Source organism: Camelina sativa, chromosome 19, assembly GCF_000633955.1.
Source record: "Camelina sativa cultivar DH55 chromosome 19, Cs, whole genome shotgun sequence".
Classification (NCBI taxonomy): Eukaryota; Viridiplantae; Streptophyta; class Magnoliopsida; order Brassicales; family Brassicaceae; genus Camelina; species Camelina sativa.
In genome coordinates, this window is record NC_025703.1 from 6003601 (window position 1) to 6028364 (window position 24764).

The 24764-nt window shown below is 36.8% G+C and overlaps 7 protein-coding genes and 2 pseudogenes across 11 annotated transcripts; 4 read left to right on the plus strand and 5 right to left on the minus strand.

The window, feature by feature from the left end:
- LOC104765088 (30S ribosomal protein S10, chloroplastic) lies at window positions 3215–4964 on the minus strand. Of its 2 annotated transcripts, none has more exons than XM_010488757.2 (4): window positions 4618–4964; window positions 4477–4515; window positions 3672–3993; window positions 3215–3448 (listed from the first exon to the last, which is right to left on the minus strand). In XM_010488757.2, the coding sequence occupies exons 1-3, from the start codon at window positions 4840–4842 to the stop codon at window positions 3682–3684; spliced, it is 576 nt and encodes a 191-aa protein (XP_010487059.1). In that variant the 5' UTR covers window positions 4843–4964; the 3' UTR covers window positions 3215–3448; window positions 3672–3681. The 2 variants fall into 2 exon arrangements, with proteins under 2 accessions (XP_010487059.1, XP_010487058.1); XM_010488756.2 differs by having other exon boundaries at window positions 3660–3993; window positions 4618–4962.
- Window positions 6367–7029, plus strand: LOC104765089. Its single transcript, XM_010488758.1, has one exon. It carries the CDS (start codon window positions 6447–6449, stop codon window positions 7026–7028), a length of 582 nt encoding a protein of 193 aa, XP_010487060.1. The 5' UTR covers window positions 6367–6446; the 3' UTR covers window position 7029.
- On the minus strand, window positions 10258–10970 carry LOC104767482. Its single transcript, XM_010491500.1, has 3 exons — window positions 10944–10970; window positions 10781–10856; window positions 10258–10691 (listed from the first exon to the last, which is right to left on the minus strand). The coding sequence occupies exons 1-3, from the start codon at window positions 10968–10970 to the stop codon at window positions 10258–10260; spliced, it is 537 nt and encodes a 178-aa protein (XP_010489802.1).
- LOC104765092 lies at window positions 11660–13245 on the minus strand (annotated as a pseudogene).
- LOC104765091 (pentatricopeptide repeat-containing protein At3g13150-like) lies at window positions 13351–15565 on the minus strand. 2 transcript variants are annotated; one of them, XM_010488763.2, is made up of 2 exons: window positions 15484–15565; window positions 13351–15385 (listed from the first exon to the last, which is right to left on the minus strand). In XM_010488763.2, exon 2 carries the CDS (start codon window positions 15106–15108, stop codon window positions 13543–13545), a length of 1566 nt encoding a protein of 521 aa, XP_010487065.1. In that variant the 5' UTR covers window positions 15109–15385; window positions 15484–15565; the 3' UTR covers window positions 13351–13542. The 2 variants fall into 2 exon arrangements, with proteins under 2 accessions (XP_010487065.1, XP_019096563.1); XM_019241018.1 differs by having other exon boundaries at window positions 13351–15395.
- LOC104765090 lies at window positions 15242–17039 on the minus strand. Its single transcript, XM_019240821.1, has 8 exons — window positions 16880–17039; window positions 16711–16773; window positions 16357–16511; window positions 16153–16266; window positions 16014–16079; window positions 15807–15890; window positions 15484–15708; window positions 15242–15385 (listed from the first exon to the last, which is right to left on the minus strand). The coding sequence occupies exons 1-8, from the start codon at window positions 16992–16994 to the stop codon at window positions 15242–15244; spliced, it is 966 nt and encodes a 321-aa protein (XP_019096366.1). The 5' UTR covers window positions 16995–17039.
- Window positions 17266–19100, plus strand: LOC104765093 (WEB family protein At3g13190-like). 3 transcript variants are annotated; one of them, XM_010488764.2, is made up of 4 exons: window positions 17266–17360; window positions 17490–17712; window positions 17792–18034; window positions 18110–19100. In XM_010488764.2, the coding sequence occupies exons 3-4, from the start codon at window positions 17945–17947 to the stop codon at window positions 18968–18970; spliced, it is 951 nt and encodes a 316-aa protein (XP_010487066.1). In that variant the 5' UTR covers window positions 17266–17360; window positions 17490–17712; window positions 17792–17944; the 3' UTR covers window positions 18971–19100. The 3 variants fall into 3 exon arrangements, with proteins under 3 accessions (XP_010487066.1, XP_010487067.1, XP_019096569.1); XM_010488765.2 differs by having other exon boundaries at window positions 17493–17712; XM_019241024.1 differs by having other exon boundaries at window positions 17490–18034.
- LOC104765094 (protein CWC15 homolog) lies at window positions 19323–21285 on the plus strand. Its single transcript, XM_010488766.2, has 7 exons — window positions 19323–19586; window positions 19831–19937; window positions 20045–20086; window positions 20193–20286; window positions 20539–20638; window positions 20794–20894; window positions 20997–21285. Exons 1-7 carry the CDS (start codon window positions 19456–19458, stop codon window positions 21118–21120), a joined length of 699 nt encoding a protein of 232 aa, XP_010487068.1. The 5' UTR covers window positions 19323–19455; the 3' UTR covers window positions 21121–21285.
- On the plus strand, window positions 21727–24635 carry LOC104765095 (annotated as a pseudogene).

Consider the following 24764-nt stretch of genomic DNA (forward strand, 5'->3'; position numbering starts at 1 on the left):
GCGAGAGTATCAATCTGAGATTCGCAAGCATTGACACCCTTCTGCAATGTCATTGCAGCTCCATCAATGTTCTCCACTTTCTCAATCAAGTCCTCGATCTCTTCGACCATAGACGTATCGGTCCATTTAAATGTATGATACTAATTCTATGACATTTACAGACTTTTAGTTGCAGACACAGCCAAACTATACAACAAAATTTAGAGAATCACACTTACCCCATCCCTTCCAAACGGACACCCATGAAACAATCTTCCAGGATTTTTAGCAGTTGTCGATGTCTTCAAAACAACAGGTTCTCCACATTGACATCTCTTGGGGAAACCTCTTCTTTGATTATCCATTTGATTTCTTCGAAGAGAAAGAACCCTAATTGAAGAACGCCTTCGCAGAGAAAGAGAGAAATGAATCGTGAAATCAAAAAAAAAAAAAAAACCCTAATTGAAGTTTTTCCCCCAAATCAAAACGACGTCGTTTTGAGTTTGATTCCAAAAACTCTTGCCACATCATTGCTTATGTGTCATATGAATCACTCATATTTAACGGTTGACTAACAGTTTTTGTGTCAATGTAGTATTATCGATAACGTTTCAAAGTTTGGGTAGTAATTTTGAATTTTATTGGCGTTCCGGTTGGATAATATACTTCTCTTTTGTTCAGGTAGAAATATACACTTTACAAATAGTACGGATAGAAATATACCCTTTTCCTCTCATCACATGTTCTTTTTTTTGTGACACCTACTTTATGGTTACCATCAACCCCATTTCTATCTGTTTATTCTTTTTTTTTTCAAAAGTAAAAATTACAGCGAGTACGAAAAATCAAATTACTTCCTTTTTGGTTAGCAAAAATTTGTAACTATTTTAATGAAAAAAACTTGATTATTTTGGACGTAGAAGTGAATATATGCAAGTACAATGCATGTAAGTTTTAATATTTCACTGTCAATAATCTAACATATATAATAATAAGCCCTTTCTGCTAAAGATAATCCTTGTTATACATATATATATATATATTTCCATGCTTTTATATATATATATTTTTTTTAAATATAAGAAAAAAAGAATGACGTATGTAATGACATTATTTAGTTTGGCTATAGATCCGTGAAGCCATCGTCTTCTAATCATGTCTTCCTATTTTCAAGCGAAGGTCAGCTGAATTTTAATCATCTCTCTCTCTCTCCAATCAATTAACTTATCTTATCAATTTGTTTTCAACTAATATAGGATTAGACAGTGATATATATTTAGCTATTAGTGACTTACTTAATTATATCCAAGTGAGATGATGTGAAAAGGAAATTAAAAAATCTTCGATGGACTAAGAAATATAATTTATTTTACTAACTGCCATCCCAAACAACAAGGCAAACCAAAAAAAAACACAAAGGTGTGTGTATTTTTTTTCTTCTTTTTCTAAGAACAATTATTGGTATTATAAAACGCAAAAAAAAAAATGGCACATCAATGACAATAAGGACCCCTCCAATAATCTCCCGACAAAATTATGTATGAGTCTCAAAATAATACTTTGCTAAATCCAAAAGAAGAAAGAAAAAAGAAAATGGAACTTATGTTTTTTTCACGCTTACGAGAACGAGAGAGTATATTTTGTTTCCTTTCAATTTCAGCCGTTGAAAGGACTGTCTCTTCGAGTGTTGAAAAAACATAACTCTGTTTGCTTGATGCTTCTTATATGACGACTGGTACTATTAGACTATTAGTAAACAACAAGACTGAATTAGAATTGATTTCAGGATATATATATTATCACGAATCATTTACAGCTAAATTCCATAATACACAATTGCAAAAATAGTAAATCTTAAGTGATAGTATAGTATAGTACTAGTTCATATCAGTGTGTATCGTCACGTCATATATTTAATCCAACATGAAAAACTTGGTATGTAAATAGTAGAAGAAAAAGAGAAAGCACAGTTTTGACTTCAATGTAAATGTAGGTCTAAACTTAAACTTGATAGGGGTCAATATGAACAAAAAGTTTAACCATTTTTGTTGATGCAAATACGATGTGATGCAAGTTGCGACTTGCGACAACCCAAAATGATACTACTATTTCAATTTTAATTATAGAATCTATCTCGTACATATAAAGATTATTGACGCTGAGATTATGTATGATTGATTCCAGTAATACTTCCGATTTTTTTTTTTTTTTTTTTAAGAGAAACTACATAATCGAAATTAAATAAAAAATGGACGGTCCGTGTTGGTATATCGTGGGAATATGCCTTATTTAACTTTAGCGACTATTATATAACAGCCGCATCATTGTCTCATCCACTTACCTAAATTCAATTTTGGCGACTATTCTTTTCTTTTTTTTTAGGTCAAGAGATGATGGATGATCATACGATGGATGAATTGAATCACTTACGAAACCAAATACTATGGCATTTATGATTTAATTAATCATAAAGTTGTTTGTGTATGATATTGTAAGTGGGGGGAAAGAATATTCTTCAAGTTTAATATTTGGGGGATGAAATTTTTCTGCATAATCCAAATCAGACAAGGAAAACGATATTGAGATCAAACATTTTAAAGTTTTGAATGTTAGATTTGGCTGCTAAGAAAATTGTGACGTATGGCCGCCCTAAAGCACTGACTATATAGTATCCTTAGTTCCAACCACGCATCCATATGTGGTGTCGGACTGGCCATCTAGTTGACTAAGTTGAGTATGCTGGTTCTACTTCTACAGCTTCAGTTCAGGAGTGGGAGATGAACCTCCTCATCTTTCTTACAATGAAATCATTGGAGAATTAAACCGAATACTTTGATGTAGGCAATGGCACAGACACTTACAATTCGTCACAAACTCTATAGGTATTATTCAGATGGTGTCTAATCCTCACGACTAGGCTTCAAAGACGAGCAAATTCGCTCACCTTTATAATATTTAGACTCAACCTTATCTACCAAGTACCAACCGAGAAATCAGCAATGTTGTATTAGCACTTTTCTTTATTGGTTATATGATGCAAAAAAAATGTGTTTGTGACAAAAATTTAAGAATTTCCCATGTTGATTACAAGAATGACGTCGCTTTCAAGATTCCAACGTCCTGATTTATAAAAACTCCAAGTTGGGTGTGTATCATATTATTACTTAGTCATACTTATATTGAAAGAAAGATTCCACTTAAATACATAAAGAAAACAATTTGATCATAACAGCAATTAGTAAACAAAAAACAAATTCCTTTGAACTTGCTTAATTGAAGATATATGTTCATCAACTAAGAACCAAGCATCGCTAAAGATTCCAACTTTGCTAGGACCAGATAATACAACTTACATTTTTCATTACAAAGGCTCTCTCTCAAAAAGATGATAACAAGGCTTACCAGTTCTAAACAATGTGGTTGATCTCTGAAACAGTCTATTCATTCAATGCAAAACGCCCATCCACCTCTGAGGAAGAAAAACATATTTTTGGTTTAAGAACAAGTATCAAGTACTACTTGATGGTCAAAGAGCAAGATTGTAATTTGATGAAGATTCTGGGTGGGTAAGTACACACAAGTTTCAGTTGGAGCCTATTTGCAGAATTTTCACTAACTAAACACATCAGTTTAAGATGTATTCAGAATACAGGAAAGAGGAATGAGATTTATATAGTTACCATTATAGTTACCGTTTGTTCTTCAGAGCTTCACTTCAACATCAACACCAGCAGGAAGATCAAGTTGCATCAAAGAATCGATAGTTTGAGCAGTCGGGTAGAGAATATCAATCATGCGCTGGTGTGTCCGGATTTCGAAATGGAACCTAGCATCCTTGTGAACGTGAGGAGACTTGAGAACACAGTAGATACGCTTCTTGGTTGGCAATGGAACAGGACCCATTGTCTTAGCATTGGTATTTCTGGCAGCATCAAGTATCTGCTTGCATGAATCCTCAATAAGAGGCACCCAGTATGATCTGAGCTTGATCCTAATCTTCTGCTTTGGGGCCATCTGCTAACACAAAAACAAATCAACTTCACCAAAAAAAAAAAAATACAAAACTCAGGTGTGGGGGAATCCTATTGAAATACAGTAAGAGCACTCCCATCTAAAGGTGTTCAAATGAGCAAAGATGATTAAAACTTGAAGCCATTTCACACAAATGAGGCTTTTAAGTGCTGTGAAAACGAAGTGAACCAAGAAAAGTCAATTAATTGGACAAAGAAAACACCAACTATAGCATATCGTTGGAACAATCTGATGCGTATCAATGTCTAGTAGCAGTGAGCTCTATCAACAATGGACATATAGAAGTTATAGAACACACATTATATGAGACTTTATAATGCTTTGAAAACGTAGCAAAACCAAAAAAGGCTAGTGATTTGACGAAGATGGACATAGAGAAGTTAGAAGACACCAATACATAAAGTATTCTGTAAAATTTGCCTATCAATCTCTAGTAAGTGAGCTCTAAAAGCAATGGACTTTTACCTTATCTGCGTCAACACTGATGGAGGAAGAGCTCGGAATCTGAGAATCACACATACACACAAACAAAAAAGGAATGTATTAAGAGAATTACATCAAAAGCTCGGAATTTGATTCCCAAAAAAATCGAAGAAGAGAGTGTACCTCAGAGGGTTCATCGAGAATTTCTGGGGTAGGATCTAGGGTTTCAGGAATAGCGAAGAGCTTCGAAAACGAGATGGAAGGTTTGGTGAGGACGGAGGAAGTAAGGCCGCTATGGGTAGAAGAAGATGAAGGTAGCAGAGAGACTTTGAGTTTCGTAGACGAAGGCGAAGAGCTTGGAATGACGAAAGACGGTAACAGAAGCGAAGATACAGTAGAAACCGCCATGGAATTAGCGAAACAAAGGATTCTCTTCTTCTTCTTCTTCTTCTTCTTCTTCCTCCTCTATCTTAAGGGTGAGGTCTTCTTCTTCAGCTGTGTTAGTTTCTTTGGTCTCGAGGGTTATCCATTTTATCCAAAACCTTTTCTATTGTATATTTTTAATGTGATGAGATATTATTTAATCTAAGCCCATTTAATAAAACAAAAAGGCCTACGCTTCTTATTATNTTTTGGCCCAAAAAAAAAAAAAAAAAAAAAAAAAAAAAAACCATAATAGTAACAACGGTTATTTATAATCTGCTGCACTATAAACAAAAATGCTTTCAGAATTCCAATCAATTGAAATTGAAACCTAGCTTGTTTGTTGCCTCAAACTCTTTAATTGGCAAGAAAAAAAAATTGTTGTTTCCCGATTTCAACAAAATATTTTCCGGCTTGTTTATGTCTTCAAATAAAACGACAAAGAAACCTAATAAAATATGCAGTAGTATGTGGAAAAGAATGTACATATAAGACAATCAACTCGTTGATAAATATTGGATAAAATCATAAAATATTAATCCACTAAAATATTACTATAAATCAAGGAAACAATATTTAGTGCTTTTTCCTCGCTATTCTCACAAAGTCACTAGGATGCAATTGATGGTTTTGTTGCTCTTTTGGTTGGGGTCTCTCTCACCAATTTAGATTTGAGATTCGTAGAAAAACTCATCCCTGTGGCTGATATAGGTGTCTTCTTGATATGTACATTTTTTGTTTGTATTTTAAAAGAAGAGAACAAGAATGCTTAGTTAATTTAGTTTTGAGTTTTTGAGTTCTCTACACATCCACGATTCAAAACCACCTATGGTGTGTGCAACCAATGTTTTAATTTTACGTTACATGTTTGATTCATGAACTCATACTGAAAGAAAAAAAAAAATACAAATACAAAAGCCTAACAATTAACATGATGATAGCAATTCAATTAAAAGAAAATGACTTGAACCAAAAAAAAGAGACAATGACATCTTCTTAGAATTATTGTCCACACGCCCTTACTATTCATAGACCAATCATCCCTCAAAGTCGTTTGTATTCCGCTTATACATACATATACTTGTCTCGATCAGTCGATCATAAGCATATTTATATTCATCATTAGCACACACCCAAGTTAATATATCATGATACCTTCTTGCATAATTGTCATCTATAGCTTTGACGATTTAGACATAATTCCGAAATAAATCAAAACTTATAACAAGTTTGGAAAACTAAATTTATATGAAATCTATATAGCCAAGAAAATGCCAAAAGGAAGCATAGATTATTAGTTGACAAACCAACAAAAGTAGGAACATTGATATTTTTCTTTTATGATCCACATAACTGGGAAAACCATACTCCATACGTGGCATGCAGATGAAGAACAAGGGGTAGCTTGGTCAAATCGTCCCCAGATGCTCATTGGCACAAATATCCCCAATAACTTCTATATATACCAAAAGCCGTTGAGTGTCAAGCTTTGCACAAACCACACTTAACTTTGCTCATTCTTTCTTACTTTTTCTTCTTATAATCTTTCATCAATAACTCACAAAACCAAGAAACCAAACCAGAGAGCGATGGATCAAATAAAACCGGAGTTTCTGAAGAGATTGACGAAGTTCATAGTAGTTTCGATATGGGTTTTATCTCTTTTAGTCACCCACAACTTCTATTTATACAGATTCACGATTCAACTCGTAACACATGCAGTAGATAAGAACTACATGTTCCTCCTCTGCAATGGTCTCTTAGTGGTTGTTGCAAAGTGCTCTGGTTTGGTCGTTTCGTCAAATTCAATAGAGACAAGTAATGCTGAACAAACTTTTGATTACCGAGATTTCAAGAGTTACGGTACGATACTGGAACTGGAGTATGACTGTGCTGATGGAATAGGACGAACAGAGTCCTTTCTTGCAGAGGAATTTACAACTCTTGAGGAGGATACAAAACATCAAGAAACCGAAGAAGAAGATGACAACACATTAGCGGATAATGATGGAGATGAAGAGTGTGATCTTCGTGAGGAAGAGGAACTAGAGGACGTAGAATTGTTGACATCTACGGAGGAGGAGGAGATGAATAAGAAGTTCGATGAGTTTATCAGAAAGATGAAGGAAGAGCTTAGAATCGAAGCTAGACGGCATTTAATCCTTGTTTGAGTTCTTAGTTTAAATTAGTTTCGTTAAAATAAAATTTGCATGCAACTTGCTCATTTATATAGAGCAAGATTCCTAGCTTCTACTAATTGTCTTTGTACTACTCAAAGGCATCTCTAATAATGAAATACTTCTTTTTTTTTACATCTAATTCTCGCATTATATTTTTTTATCAAACATTCTCTCTTAAATATATACTACATTGCTATATGCAAAAAGTGAAGCTCATCAAACAAACATGTGTAATAGGGGTAGGAGGGATCCACATTCAAACACGATTAATATAACATTTGACCATACATACATAAACATACAACTATATTTGTACATATATTTCATATGTATCGATCTCCATTATTAATTCTATATAGCCTAGACTGATGTACTACATGTTTTTAGTGGTGCGTTGTCTGCACACCCGACGGTTTCGGGGAATAATGTTGTCTATGCACACGTGTACCAATGAATTTTCAATCTTAAAGAAAAAAATGTAAGATGGATATTTATATTTCAGATTCAGGAGAGGACCGATGTGCTTTCATATAACATTGTACATATTAATGGTTTAATATATTCCTGATTTCATTTCTTGGCTTAGTTGATTATCGTTCCAATGTTTAATTTTCTTGATCTGATAATAACCTTTTTAATATGAAAATGTTTTTTTCTTTAATTAATATCATTTAACATGATGCCAAAGATTGAACCGTTGAAATCTTATTAAATATCGGGGGCACACCTAACAAAGTAACAATGGTGCAATACGGTTCTGGTAAAATTAAAATGTACATACATATATGCATTTATCTCTATTATACTATTAGCGAACTCTAAAATGATAACTTCAAGAGACTTTTAGTAGTAGACTCATTACAATAATAATTTATATATAGTGTATGTTACGTCAAAATGATGTATAGTGTGTTCATATATTTAATCCCATGATCCATCAATCCATATGTTGCAAATAGTGGAAACAATTATCAACGAATAATCGAATCTATATTTTCTTTTTTAAAAAGGGAATATATGAGTTTGCTTTGAAGACTCCATAGATTCTCGGCTCTTCTGCTTTTACGTTTTTTTTTTCTCCATACCTCTTTTTTTTCCAGTTTTTTTCCACTATCCATCCTAGCTAGTCCTACCTATCCACCACCAGTCTCCAAAATAAATATTTAGTTTGAATATTAAAAAATGGAGTTACTGTGAAGTTTGTTTAGAATATTCTAGTCGACATAGCGTTAGGATTTCACTTATTTTGTAACCGTTTGAACTATATTAGCATCACGTTCCATTTTCTTTGATATACAATATCTTTTCTCTAGTCCTTTCGAGAGGTTGTTACTCAAAAAGAAAATTTGATATTGACTAATTCAATTTATCAACCTGACAAAACAAAAAGAAATAATAATAACCAAACTATAAAGAAGAGTTTAGTAATGTTTACACATGTATCAAACAGGCAGGAGTGAGACAGTCGAAGTACATGGGAATTGAAGATTCGGCACTCTGTTGATTAATATGTAATCATTATTTAAAACACCTCTAGATTTTCTTGGTTAATTAGTATTAGTTTAAGAAAATGATCGAGAGCGAAAGATCTATCGAATAGTAGTAATAGACTATACGATTTTGACACAACGGAACATGTCCACTCGAGCGCGTTCATATAAATAAATGGACTCACATATATAATTAAACATGACAAAAGAAAATAATATAATAAATGAAATGCGTCAGTTTATTTCATGTTATATTGGATATATATCAGGTTTTGATCGCAACATGTTTGACATGTAAGTATTCTTAACGAACGACATTATGCATCTTAATTAGTTTGTATATATCACTCGATTTCGATTAATACTTTTCAATTTAGGCGACCATCTAAGATGTAAAGGTTCCAAATGTCGTATGATAGATTAAACGAAAAAAAAGCCATAAATACCTAACAAGGAAGAAATGAATGGTAGTGTATAGATCAATCATGGAGCTATTTACATATAACCAAAATCGAAAATTTGAAAATAAAGTAAAACCGAAAGACATGGAGAAGGAACAGTAAACTCAATCAATGAACAAAGAAACGAAAAAAAAAAAGAATCAAAATTATAACAATTAATATTAAGTGGGTCCAATTCCTATTGAGAGGAAATTTGATTAAACCACATCATATACATGATGAATACAACAATCATATATGCTCTCAATAATGTTCAAAGCTAAATCTAAGAAAAAAAAACATAACAAACAATATTCGTGAATTGCTGAGAACAAAAGACGTAAGGATGTAACAAGACTAAAGTCTAACGATGAAATCAGTATTTTGTGGGAAAGATCATGCGTACAGATGCTGTTGTTTGATTTTATATGGAACAGTGGAGTGAAAAAAGCAAATAAATGTAATTGTTTTCGAGTATGTAAAAGGAAAAGAAACTATGGTACGAACTACGAAGCTCAAAAATTGAAAAAAATTGTTCTCTACTTTTGTCTTTCTTTATTGCTCTCTCTAGAGACTTTTTTTAGAGATAAAAGTTTTTTGGTGACAATCAGAAAAAGGCAAAATGATGAGAGAATGAGCGGTCAAGTTTGAAGTAAGAAGTAATCAGTACTTTGCTCACCGGGCCCTGTGGGTAGTTTGTGTACGGGGAGGTTCATGGACCCATCACTCATTCATGTGATGAAAACAATCAGTTTTAAGAGATAAAATAACACAGTAAGAAAAAAAGGAATTGAAATCTTGCTTATATGGCCGAGGGAGAACAAATTCATCAACATTGGCAAAATCTAACCATGCATATATATTTCGAATGAATATGATGAACACTCTACTCATTTTAGAAGCAAAAAAAAAACAAAATATAAAGAGAAATATGATGAGTCAAGAACTTTAGTAAAATTGGACAAAACTATAGTATCTTCAGTCCATTATTCGAGTGTGTTTGATAGTTCTTGATTATTTCTTAAAACCAAATCAAAGAAAAAAGTTCAGAATCCACGTCTATAAACGCAATCGCTTTAAAAAAACAGCGATCAGGAATATAAACCAAAAATGCGGCACTGAGAGAAACAAGAGAGAGAGTCGCATATAAACGCATAAACCAAGCAAATAAAAGAAAAAGTTCAGAAGTCAACGTCTATAAACGCAATCGTTAAAAAAAAACAGCGATCAGGAATATAAACCAAAAACGCGGTAGTGAGACAAACGAGAGAGAGAGTCGCATCGCATGCATCACATGATCGCGCAAAATCCTCCACCCGACGAACCCGTATAATACTGCGGTTCTACGTAAGCGTAATTATGAACCGATCTTGCCGATGGCATCGGCATAGGATAAACCGGCGGTGTTGTATGCGGGTTCCGTGGTGCGTGATCCGTCTGCCGCTGCTGATTATACGTATAAGGAGCATAGTTTCCGGCGCACGCATACAGCGGATACGAATATGGATGATAACCACCGGCGGAGGCCAAGGAAGGAAGGTAATAGCCTGAATGACCGTAATAACCGCCGCCCCGGGGATTCATAACTTCTCCGTCGAAACGGAGATTGATGATCTTTCCATGTTCGCCGTACCGATCCATTACCGCCATCAATATACTAGGGTTAACCCTCGCCTTTAGTTTTATTGAGTTGTCGTCTCCGACGAATTCCATTGAGTAAATTGCTGTATAACAATATTGGAAATTTGAAAAAATATCACCAAGAAAACAAATCATCTAACATAACAAACGTACGTACGTAGTAGACACGTACCGTAGAGACAATGCATTACTTCTGACACTTTTTGCGAACAAAGCATGCAGCTTCTGTTCACTTTCATCACACAGCTCTACAGAGTAAATTAAACAACATCGTTAAACAAAAAAAAAACACATATAAAATTAATGGATTAATAAATCAGAATCGTTTGGCTGACCATATCGACACAGTAATTGTAATCCATTGATGAAGCTTGTGAATTCTTTTATTTTTTTGTTTTTGCTTTGGTTGCGTGGTGGTCTAACAGCTGAAACTAAAAGAGGGTAAATGGGTTAAACTTATATAGATTGTTACAGTTTAAGGCAAGTGCAGCATATTTGATCGAAGATGAATATTGTATTGCCCAAAATAGCGTTTTGAAGGATACTGTATTCCGAAATCGTTTATTTACGGACCAATAGGAAGGGAAACGAAATGATCATTTGATATCGGTATAATCTTGTAATGGATCCTATAGTATATATGCTAATTAATTAAGAGATTGCCAGATTAGGATAAGAATGAGAAAACAAAATCATTTACCTCTTCGAAACCCCATAAAATAAAATAAAAACAGCGGATTCGGAACAACACTTTAAGGAAAAGCTAATTAATTTAGTCAGACGTGGATAAGTTTTCGTATATCTTTAGGCCAAACAATTAATTTGCACGAAATCATTTTTTATTTTATTTTTAACTGGGCCAGATTAATATAATTAGTAATCCACATTATGGGCTGATGGTCGTTTAACGCCAGGCCCTCTATCATCCTGTGTAGGAGGAAACTTGAGTAAAAAAATGGCTGGTAGTTCTTTCTTAAGTATTATACAATAGTATTTCACCATTGGCAAATCATGTTTCTACTTTATAATCTGAAATTGTCAATCCCTTTGCTTCCCTGTGCATAAACTTAAAAATTACAATGAATACCAAACGTTTGGATTAAAAGAAAGATCTTTATAGTAATCCTTCAATTCTCACCTCAAAAGAATGTATTTTTTACATGTACAGAAAAGAATGCTGCATATAAAGAATGTATTTTTTTTCATATATGTCACACAAAATATATACAGTTTCTGAGCAAAATCAATGATGATGCAAGGCAAATGGTTTTTAATTGTGTCACCCCACTATGTAAAACTCCCATCTGCATTCTTCAAGTCTATACTGTATCAAAGAATGCCTTTAGATTCCTCTAGCCATAAGCTATCTTCCTGCGAATTGGAAACTACCAGGCAAATCTGAGAAGCTAAGAAGAGCAAATGCTGCAAAGTAGGATTGTTCAAACTTGCAATATTCCACTACTAATTAAGAGGCCTAAAAGGCTCTTTCTATGTCTATTTAATAGATGTGTGCAAATAATATCCACCCGAAAGAAAAAAAAGGCTTAGTACAATACCGGCCACACTCAATAGATGTAATATCATCAACGGAGACTTGAATCAAGTGCCTCCAAGGACCTGGAGAAAGGAGACTTATTTCGAGAGGCTTCTGCAGCAGATGATGGTGATCCTTTGTAAATTTCTCCAGCCGAATAATATGTAACCACCTACAAAAGGATACAAAAGGATGAAAACCTACTAGCTATGGCTGTGTAAGTTTTACAGGAGTGCTTGAGACAAGAGAAGCAGCATACTATTACGTACTATCAAAGCTAAAGGCCCTTGTTTGTCTGTGACTAGAGTGACGAAGAGCTAAAAGGCATAGTTATTTTCTACATGGTTCATCCAATTCTCACTATATTGCAGCAACTGCAGTTTCAAAAGAAGAGCCAGAAAAACTATTTATGAAGGGTATTTACATCCACTAACGAGAGATCTTGGCAGAGTAACCAAGCATCTAGAAACCCATTGCAAATGCATTTCAGAAAACATAGACAAACAAGTGTAAAATCTCATCTACAATGAGTACATAAACTACTTAAGAAAATAATAGGTAGAAAATAGAAAGACCTGTGTTATATTGGGCGTAGTGATATTGCTTTGGCAGCCATCAAGGAGAGGAGTGTAGAAAGCTGGTTCTTCAGCAGAATCTCCCAAGATTTCATCCGAACGTGAACGTGGCTTAGGTATAGCAGGAGGCTCTAAGAAGCTATTTCTTAATACTGGATCACGTGAACGTTGCCTTGCTAGAAGAGGAGGTTATAAGAAGCTATTTCGTAAATCTGAATCTGACTGACGAGGAAATGAAGTGTCTATAATAGAAGCTCCCAGCCTATAAATCTGAAACCATAACAGAGAAGACGATATCCTCACAAGTCACAACAAACCCAGTAATTTCCATAGCCATAGTGAGTTCCAGAGAGAAGATGTAAAAGGCTTGATACATCTCAAATCTTTTGTCAATACTAGGCAGCAGATGATAAGTGGCTCTCTACAGAATCTGAACAGGACATAACAAAGATTTAATGATCATATCATTTCAAAAAAAGACAATGAGCAAATAAAGACAAGTTCAGGACAGTTAAATAGATTATGTGTTGCAAATTAAACAAAGCCACAGAAACCAAATATATGATCATCATGATCACAGGAGGATAGTGACATACCAAATCTCCTTGGAGAAGAGTATGACCATGAGACATCAAGAAGAATTTAAAACTTTATTCAAGACATAATCTCTAAAAAATTTTGCCCAAAGAAATAAAGAAATCTTTAACATTTAGAAAGGAAAATAAAGTTCCGAAAAATAAAAACTGAAAACAAAATCACAAGAGAGACCAGATAGGAGGCCAACATCATCACGCATTCCAGTTGCTAAACACTGATCAACCACTCTTAATCGTCCAACAAGCCAGACGAAGAGACTGAGCTGGAAGAGTAAGGACTCGAAGAGCCCGAGCTGGAAGTGTACGAGCTGGAAGAGTGCAGACCCGAAGAGCCCGAGCTGGAAGAGTACGGACTCGTAGATTCCGAGTCCGAGCTGGAAGAGTCCACACTCGGAGTAGTCGGCAGACTAGAAGAGACCGAGCTGGAAGAGTCCGGATTTGAAGAGGAGTCCGGACTTGAAGAGGTCTCCAGACTTAAAGAGAACAGAAGGGTCTCCGGACTTAAGGGACTCGAAGAGGTCTCTTGACTTGACAAGACCGGAGTGGAAGTGGCCTTCTTTTTACCAGACACGTCTGGTAGGTACCGAAAGTAACTCTGTAACTTGCCATTCTTCACTAGCTGTGTTGCTTTATCAATCTTGCCTACACCCACCAAACGCTCAACCACGGGTTTGTACATGTTGGGGCGAGACAGAAGCTTGTGTTTGATGGCCTCTTCAGATATCTCAACCGCTCTATCTAGGTCACCTTTCTTGCAGAGAAGAGAGATTAACAAACAGTAAGTCACTGTATCAGGAGTCAAACCCTTCTCCTTTATCTCATTGTACCATTTCATAACCTCCTCGAGGTTGTTATCAAGGCGGTAAGCCGTGATGAAAGCATTGTATGTATGAACATCTGGGAGTATCCCTTCGGTTTTCATAACATCAATCAAGTTAATTGCATCAGTGAACTTCTTGTTCCGAGTCAGACCTCTCACCCTGGAGTTATAACTCCTGATGTTAGGAGCAAGATTCTTGGATTTCATCAAATCCCAAATCCTATCTCCTTCAACAAACAACTCCCTCCTATATAACTCTTCTAACAGTGTGTTGAAAGTAATCAGATCAGGCTCAAACTCATTCTTCTCCAGCTCCTCAAAGATGGCTAATATATCATCCATAGAGCCTTTACGGCAAAGTGCTTTGATCATAGTATTATAAGTAACCAAATCAGGGGTAATACCTAGCTTCTCCGGCAACTCCTTGAAGGCCTTCATGGCCTCGTCAAGCTTCCCCGAATTAACATAAGCCGATAAAAGCGTATTGAACGATTTGACAGTACGCTCACAGTTTAGCTCAGGCATTTCATCGAACAACTTGTGTGCATGCTCCGCCATGCCTGAGTATCCATAAAGAAGCATCATACGGATAACGAAATCTTCAGACTTGATGTCATCGAACTTCTTCTGGTACTGAAGGACTTCGTCGATCGTTGAGAACTTCTTCGCTTCCCTGAGACGGCGGATAAACGCACTGTAGAGTCCATGGACTTGCCGGAAACTCTCTGACTCGCACGATTTCTTGAACTTCTCTACTTTCTTCGTCAATTTCGAAGTTTTCAATTCCTTTGCGTCATTCGACGACTTGACTCCGTCTACTACGGCGGTGGAAGATGCGGTGGGTGCCTTCAATTTACTAGGGAACTTACTGGGTTTGGTTTGGCGTTTAGGTTTTGTGGACTTAGCGGTGGCGATTGCAGACTCTTTGAAGATCCCATGGAGGCGACTGTACAGCGATGAGCCCACCTTGCTCATAGCTTGTTGCAGATCGCCACCGCTAAGGCCACAAAACCTAAATGAGGCCTCATTGCAATTATTCAGCACTACATAGATATTTTCACAGCTAAACCAAGTAACTTAGGAGCCTCACAAGTTCAAAGAATCGATTTCACACCATCAAATTAAAACCGCAAGAAAAGATGAGGCTATAGCTAGACGAACTTACAACCGGATGAGAATGAAGGGTAGCAAGTGCACGTGCTTGTGCACGATCATCCCCTTCCACTTTAGGTAACGGAAGGGCGTCTTTTTCCTGCAGATCCCTACGTCAGAATTCATAGAAGCTTAATTTTGTTTGATTGAAGTTCAACTAAAGAGAAAAACACGGAAACAAGTTTAAGAAAGAGAAACCTTAAGTGAGACTAGCTTACGAAGAATCCCATTGACAAAATCTCCAGCACCAGGTCTGAGGGCAACCTTTGCAAGCCTTACGTTCTGCACATGAGCANAACCGCAAGAAAAGATGAGGCTATAGCTAGACGAACTTACAACCGGATGAGAATGAAGGGTAGCAAGTGCACGTGCTTGTGCACGATCATCCCCTTCCACTTTAGGTAACGGAAGGGCGTCTTTTTCCTGCAGATCCCTACGTCAGAATTCATAGAAGCTTAAGTTTGTTTGATTGAAGTTCAACTAAAGAGAAAAACACGGAAACAAGTTTAAGAAAGAGAAACCTTAAGAGAGACTAGCTTACGAAGAATCCCATTGACAAAATCTCCAGCACCAGGTCTGAGGGCAACCTTTGCAAGCCTTACGTTCTGCACATGAGCAAGTAAACAATAACAATAAAGAAGAACGACTATCAGAAAAAAATCTACCTTTGGAACTATTTATAGAGGAAATTGAGAAAGAAAATAAATAGAAAACTTATAACTTAATACCTCATCTACAACAGCATATGACGGCATATCAAGCTTAATAATCTCATAGACACCAATGCGGAGAATCTACAAAGGTTTAAGGTTTAAGAGACGCCTGACAGCAACAAAGATAAATTCACACGGGAATTGATAATGATACCTGCAATAGAAGAGGTTCCATATTTCGAAATGTTCTTTCGTTGTGGCAAAGAGAACCAATCAAATGATCAAGATACCTCCTCCATCGTATTGTTCCTCCAACAACGTCCGTAACCTAATCGGTTTGCAGATAACTGACTTTTAGAAAACACACAGATTTTCCAAGTGGCCTGGAACAAGATAAGATAAGAGTGGAAACACTAACAAGTCTAAGATCCCGGTCATCCAAATCGCGAGTCCGAAAACCGATAGTCCTTTCAACGTAACTCATCTCATTGCTTCCAGAGCCTTTTCCTTTCTCATTCAAAAGATCAGCAAACGCACCTCCGTACTCAATTCTCATCAATCTAACTGCAGATACTGTTTAAGCCTCCCACAAACAGTTAGATATAAGATAATGAGGACAACTTAATTGCAATCGAAACAAAAAGACTCCAAACACTAGCTACTCCTTAAACGATACAATTCTATTTCAACCTAGAACCTCACTATGACAATATCACCCCTCAGCAAGCATAGAGGCGGTGTAAAAGGTAACAGAAGCAATGGATTACTCTACCAGCTCTATGTGGAGAAACTTCCAAATTCAGATTCTGGGGTTTCCTCGGCTGAGCCACCTGACCTGCATATCGAGAAATTTCCGAGTAAAGCACAGAGATTGAAGACACTGCCATTAGTTTTCTAGTTTCTCTCAAGGAAACCAAAAAAAAAAAAGTTGAACCATTTACCTCTTCTACCAGCAGAAAATGGTTTACTTGTCTTTCGGGTTCGCTTCAACGACTCTGAAGAAGCTTTCTGCGTTTCAGCAGAAAGATACACGCGAAATGAGAGCAATTGCGCCATGGATGCTCTCTTCTATCTGGAGACTGGAGCTAGCTTAGCCAAACCTTGGATTATTTATAAAATTAAAAACTTTATCGTACCACTTTCAGAACAGACACTCTTTCTCGGAAAGAAGGTTCCCTCTGGATGGGAAAGTATGAGAATCAAAGCAATGATTAATGGGCCTAAAGCCCATATTATATGGATTTGCTTTTGGTTTGATTTTGGCCCTTCTACTCTATATTTTCTTTTTTCCTTTCATCTTAAGGTCAAAACCGTTATAACGTCAACAGTCGTCTTCCCCAGCTTTTTCATTTTTTGGGTTTTGTAACCCTTGTTGCAGGCGGCTGAAGCTACTCGGATCTCTCTTCTCAATTTCTCCTTTTGGTAAAGTATTTATTTTACTCTTCTATATAAAAAAGTAAAGTGCTATTTTACCTATTACCTTCCAAAAAGGTAAAATTTTTACACTATTTTCAAACGTGTTAAAAATCTACAACTCTCACTTTGTTTCAGTAGAATTGAACTAGGAGGAAGGAAGTCATGTGGTTCAGAATAGGCACTTCACGTGCAGTGCAGAGATAAAGTAATTCTTTTTAAAAAAGTAGAGAGACCCGTGAGCTCTCACTTGCACGTACGTGACACGTGAGCATGATTGGACATTAGAGACGAGACGAAGCTGCCCTCTTTCCTCCTTCCATTACTGTACTGAACTGAGCTAAGTTACAGTGTTCTTAAGGTACAACAACGTCCTAATCCACAGTTTCTTTTCTTGGGGGTTCTTGAAATTAAAGAAAAAAAGGGTACTTTCTTTTCAGGTCATTGCTACTTCTTTAAGTTCTTCTTATAGACAAAATTTTCCTGCTAAAAGCTTGGTTGGGGGCATCCTCAGTGTTTTATTTTCGTCCCTTCTCTTGTCTGTATTATTAAGAGACAGCCAAATCTGCTTTGTCGGTAAAGTTTAGGATTTAATGGCTACTTTTAATACTGTTAAAGATGCGGTGAAGCTCTTTGACGCTGGTTTCTCTGGAGGAAAACCTCTCAGCAAGAGACAAGAACAGGTATTATATCTTTGTTAATCTATAGTCATTAACTTTTGTCTTTCTTGGTAGTGATATATTTGGTTGTGGTTGCAGGGAGTGTTGGTGGATGAGACAAACCTCTGTCTCTGGAACAGAGAGGTTAATAAGTTGAAGGAAAAGATAAAGAATGCTGAGAAGACCAAGAGTGAGGCTTTGTTAGAGCTTGAGGAAGCTAAGAAAACGGTTGAGCATCTCAGTCAGAAGCTGGGAATTAAGCAGAATGTGGGAAGTGGTGAGAAAGATTTAGATTTGAGTACTAGTGTGAGAGGTGTGACTACAGAGTTGGGCTTTGCTAAGGAATCGATTCATAGAGTAGCTGAAGAGGAGAGTGAACTGTGTATGTTAATGGAGTCTCTTAACCTCGAGCTTCAAAAAGTGGAGAAAGAACATTCAGAGCTTAAAGAGAGTGAGCAAAGAGAGAGGGATCAAGCCATTGAGAAGCTAAAAAAGGAAACCAAAGATGCAAAGACCGAACTGAAGCTGTTAGAAGAAGAGCTAAAGATTGCTCTTTTCGAGGCTCAAGAAGCAGAAGCAGCGGAGAAACAGGCCAGGGAACAGTTAAATGTTGCAGTTTTACAATCCGATTTCAGATCATCATCAGCTGAGGTGAAAGAAAGTGGTGCTGAAGAATTAACTGAGACAGAAGCGTTAAGAGCTTGTAGAGATGAAACACTCAAGACATTAGAGATGAGTGAGAGAGAGATTGAAGATATAAAAGCAGCAACACAAGATGCCTTGAAGAAAGCTGAGATGGCTCAAGAAGCTACAATTGTGGTGGATGTAGAGCTTAAACGAAGGCGTAAAGCAGCGAGTAGGATCTTGGCAGAATCCAAAATGTGTGCCAAATCAACAAAGGAAGTGCTCAAGTCAAAACCGAGATCATCGTCAAAAGAAGGTTGTTTGGTCAAGTGTTAGACAGAAGAATCTCTAATCACTTTTGTAATTGTAATAATCTGTAACTCATAATAAGGAGAAGAAGTGTCACTTTGTTGGTAGTGGTCAAAGTTGTAAGCGTTAACTAATATAAGGTTGTGTGGTTCGATCATCATCGTATAAACTAAACAAAAAACAAATTTGATGATTTGGATTATATTACCAACAAATTACAAACTTAAAAAGATTATTCTAGTGAAAAAGTCGGTTATTACAAATTTCTATAAAAATAAAATTAATTAAGGTGCATCAACGAAAAGGAAAAAAGATAAGAGTACTTAAGGTCGGTTAATACTTAATACACAATTAAAGGATCGTAAAATATAAATTGAAGGCTCGTTTTATTTTTTTCCACTTCTTTCTCTCTCTCTCGTTAACGCGCCTGAGAGTCATCTTCGTCGTCCCTTATCTCGATCTTGGTTGATTTCGCTCTCTGATCGGAAAATTAGGGCTTTTGTTTTCTTAAGATGACGACTGCAGCACGACCTACCTGGGCTCCAGCTAAGGGAGGTAACGAGCAAGGTGGTGCTCGGATCTTTGGTCCGTCTCAGAAGTATTCGTCCCGTGATGTCGCCGCTCACACAACTCTAAAGCCGAGGTATGATTTCGAAACTGTTCTCTCTTCCCTTGATTCGGTGCGAATTAGATTACATGTGAATTCAATTGAAATTTTAGGTTTTTTGATTTAGATGAGATTGTCCAGAAATCTAGGGTTTATTGAATTCAACAGAGTACTTTGTCTTTGGGTTACTTGATATTTGAAAGATACTGGTTTCTATTTAAGCACGTCTGTATATGAGATTCTATACTCATGTATCTCAAACTATTGTGTTGTTTGGCAGGAGGGAAGGGCAACACACACAAGAGGAACTCAAGAAGAAAAATCTTCGTGATGAGCTTGAAGACCGTGAGAGGAGACACTTCTCTTCCAAAGACAAATCATACAGTGGTAAGATAATAAATTTCAAGCCTCTTTCATTATGATTTTGCTAATAAAGCTTCTACCTTTGGTTGAACTGGATATGGGACTAATGAGTTTTTTTTTTAAATCCTTAGATGAAAGAGATAGCAGAAGAGGAAGTCAGCTTTTACTGGAAGGTTAGAGAAACTCATTTATTTATTTCACCTTATGTCGTGACCGTTATTTGTGTCACATTTGATAGTTTGATTATATGTTTTCTAACCTGGATGCCCTTATGTTTAGGCTCTAAAAAGGATCCTGAAGATCGGATTTATGCTCGCAATGTAGATGCTGATGATTCTGATGGTGATAACAATAACAAAGGTGGCGATGAAAGGTGCCTATTCTTCATCACTCCCACTCTTGTCTTCCTCTTTGCAGTTCTTTTATGTTGTTCTTTAAATTTCGTTAATAGTATCAAGGTTGGGAATCTGGTACCTAAGCTTTAACTGTACCTCATTGCTTTTCATCTGGGCCATAGTTTAAGAAAATACAATTGATTTTGGGGAAAATGTTTGACGACTTATGTGGACTCCCAATATTCTAGTTCTTTCAAAGTTATCTTACAATCTTTTTGTTTTTTTTTCAGTGATGATGAAAGTGACGATGATGACGAGGACGACACTGAAGCTCTTATGGCTGAACTCGACCAGATAAAGAAAGAAAGAGTGGAAGAGAGGCTCAGGAAGGTAATGTTGCTATTGTCTATGATGTTTCTGCTCAGATTACTATTAAAAATGGATATGATAGGTTTTTCTTTAACATATTTGACATGAGGAAGATCTTTCTTGCTACAGTTAATGTTTTATTTGTTGGTAACTAATGTGTCGTGCGCATTTTCCAGGAAAAGCTGGAGCAGATGGAAGAGCTAAACGCCAAGGAAGAGGAACTTCTCAAAGGAAACCCACTGCTTAATGCTCCAACTTCGTTTAATGTCAAAAGGAGGTAGATAGCATCTTTTGAAATCTTTTCTTTCTTCATGATATCTTGGGATTATATATTACTTGTTTGAAGGTAGATAGTTAAAACTACTTGTGTCTTTTTCAGGTGGGATGATGATGTTGTCTTCAAGAACCAGGCACGTGGTGAAATGAAAGCACCTAAGCGCTTCATCAATGATACAATCAGGAGTGACTTCCACAGAAAATTCCTGCAGAGATACATGAAGTGATTGTTGAACAATACTGTTGTTGCTACTTTTGTCTGTATGATGATTACGATTTAATGCTTTTTATTCTGTATGGGATTATTATGATGTCTCTCAATACTCAAAACTACCAACTGTTTTATGGTCTATATCATTTGACTCTAATGCTACATCGCGAATTCCTGCTTACATCTTCTTATCCAGAAAGGAAAAAAGCAGTATAACTTTATATGACATAGAAACTGGCATAGAAATGTCTGGCCGTCTAACACTATTAAATATTTAAATTGCTCACATTATTGTTGATTGACAAGGAAACTAGTACCCGATAGCAGCAACGAAGACAAGCTCCAGACTCCAGAGCTTGTGCACTCCTTTGACATTGATCCATCCTCCCACGCACTTTCTTCGCTTAATGCTCTCGATCAGCGCCAAGGTCATTATTGACTTGTCTTTCTCTATTGGGCCTTTGGTCTTTTTAAAATTTCTCTGAATTTTACGTATTCAGGCCCATTAACAAGCCATTATATTTTTGTGTTCAAAAATCCCATTTCCCTATTTTCCAAAACTAAAACGCGATCGTCATGCTCTCCGGCGAAGATTCCGACCGTAAACTAGGGTACATGAACCCTAGAGAGGCAAGATGCTGAAATCCGTCAGCCTATGCAGGCAATTAATGATTCAGCTGAACTTTCCAACTATAGACTCCGTCGTCGGAAGGATTTCGAGGACCAGATCCGTCGGGGGAGATGTAACACCCAAATTTGGGTCAGGTATGCGCAGTGGGAAGAATCGCAGATGGATTACGCACGTGCTCGTAGCGTGTGGGAACGAGCCTTAGAAGCAGGAGATTACAAAAACCAGACGCTCTGGGTCAAGTACGCCGAGTTTGAGATGAAGAACCAGTTTGTCGACTTTGCGAGGAACGTTTGGGATCGTGCTGTTACGATCCTCCCTCGAGTGGACCAGCTTTGGAATAAGTATGTCTACATGGAAGAGAAACTTGGCAATATCGCCGGAGCTAGAGATATCTTCGAGCGGTGGATGAATTGGTCACCGGATCAAAAAGCTTGGCTCTGCTTTATTAAATTCGAACTTAGGTATGGTGAAATCGAGCGTGCTAGGTCAATCTACCAGAGATTTGTTCTTTGTCATCCGAATGTTTCTGCTTATATCCGATATGCAAAGTTTGAGATGAAGCGTGGTCAAGTTGAGCTTGCTAGGAAAGTCTTCGAACGCGCCGAGAAGGAGCTTGCATACGATGAAGAAGAAGCTGAGATTCTCTTTGTGGAGTTTGCTGAATTTGAAGAACGATGCAAGGAAGTAGAACGGGCTAGGCTCATCTACAAGTTTGCTCTTGATCGTATTCCCAAAGGAAGAGCTGAAACTTTGTACAGTAAGTTTGTGGCGTTTGAGAAACGATATGGTGATAAGGAAGGGATTGAGGACGCCATTGTTGGCAATACGAAGTTTCAGTATGAAGATGAACTGAGGAAGAGCCCTTTGAACTATGATTTGTGGTTTGATTACATTAGGTTAGAGGAGACTCTAAAGAACAAGGATAGGATAAGAGAAACCTATGAGAGGGCTATTGCTAATGTTCCACCTGCCCAAGAGAAACGATACTGGCAAAGATACATATATCTTTGGTGAGTTTTTCTTTTTCTATCTATATCCTTTACAGATTTGGGTAATAACTTCTCATGTTGATCGTTGTTTGCATAAGAAGGTTAAGTTTAGTTTTGTGTAACTTTACTGTTTTTGGGTTTGGCTGTCTTAGACCGCTATTAGTTCTATCATCTTTGTCGATCGTTTAGCACATTAAGGTCACTAAATAAACCTACTAAATCAGATTCTTGCATTCTGTGGAAAGCTTTTGTTGTTTTTCTTTTGTCGTTACATGGTTCTGCGGTTTTCTCAACCACTGACACTGATGTGACTAATTGGTGTAGGATTAATTATGCTTTGTATGAAGAATGTGACCGAAGATGTGGAGCGTACCCGAGATGTTTACAGGTATTCTGAAAATTTTGAAGTTACATTCATCTACGTTTCACTCATGGAGCATTAGACTAACTGTTTACATTACAGAGAATGCCTCAAGCTTATCCCCCACACCAAATTTTTTTTTGCCAAAATATGGTTGCTCGCTGCACAATATGAAATCAGGCAATTGAATCTCACGGGTGCACGGCAGTTATTAGGAAATGCGATTGGGAAAGCTCCAAAGAATAAGGTAAGCCTGACGACGGTTAATTTGGAAATGGTCTACATTATTGCTCATCTTTTACTTACTGGTGTGATTTTGTTTTTCTGCAAAACAGATATTCAAGAAATACATTGAGATCGAACTCCGGTTGGGAAACATAGATAGATGTAGAAAAATATACGAGCGTTATCTTGAATGGTCTCCTGAGAATTGCTATGCTTGGAGAAACTATGCTGAGTTTGAGATGTCTCTTGCTGAAACAGAACGAGCTAGAGCTATCTTCGAACTTGCAATATCTCAGCCTGCTTTAGACATGCCCGAGCTGCTATGGAAGGTATATTTTTTCATTCGAAAGCATCCAAAGAATTGAAAGTTTCTCAGATTTTGGAGCCGATTGGGTCATTAAATTCTCTATATTATTTGTGGCAGACGTACATTGATTTTGGGATATCAGAAGGGGAACTAGAGAGGACACGTGTGTTATATGAGCGACTCTTGGACCGTACAAAGCATTGCAAGGTGTGGATTAGCTTTGCAAAGTTTGAAGCTTCTGCTGCGGAACACAAAGAAGACGAGGAAGAAGAAGAAGAAGATGCTATTGAATGCAAAAAAGACTGCATCAGACGTGCTAGAGGTTTAAAGCTGCATATTATATTATGAATTTTGATGATTCCTTGTGACAAGTTTTGACTGTTTTTTTTTTCTTCTACTCAGCGATCTTTGATAGAGCCAACACATACTACAAAGACTTCACACCAGAGCTTAAAGAAGAGCGTGCTACGCTTTTGGAGGATTGGCTTAACATGGAGACGGGATTTGGTAAGCTTGGGGATGTTAGTGTCGTTCAATCAAAACTCCCTAAGAAGCTCAAGAAGAGAAAGCCGACCAGTGGCGAAGACGGCTCTACAGAGTAAGCATTGCATATATATAATTCACCGATTTGTTTATCTTTTATCTTTGAAATGTGAGATTCGAATGCTAAAGCTTAATGTTAAAAACATTTGTTTGAATCTTTGGCAGGTATGAAGAATACATTGATTATTTGTTCCCAGAAGAATCACATACGACGAATCTTAAGATTATTGATGCTGCTTATAAATGGAAGAAGCAAAAGGTTGTTAAAGCTGGGGAATGAGTCTATAGTGGTTAACGTAGTGTTATGCAATCCCCTTCCAGCTTAAAAATCATCATAATGTAGTAGGTGATGATGTTTCTTGCGGTGTTTATATTATTGATCTAATGATACTGGAACATATATTGATCTATATATGCTGATTTGACGACCGAATTTAAAGACAAAATTTGGGCAAAGAAGCACTGCATTTTCATTTTGTCAATTTGGCTTAAAGCTTGCAGTGACTTGCTGCCAAAAAGGTGAAAGCATTTGTACTTGAACCGGGTGCAGTCGTAGAAGAACCAGACAAGTAAGAAATCATATAGATTCAGATGGAGAAGGTTC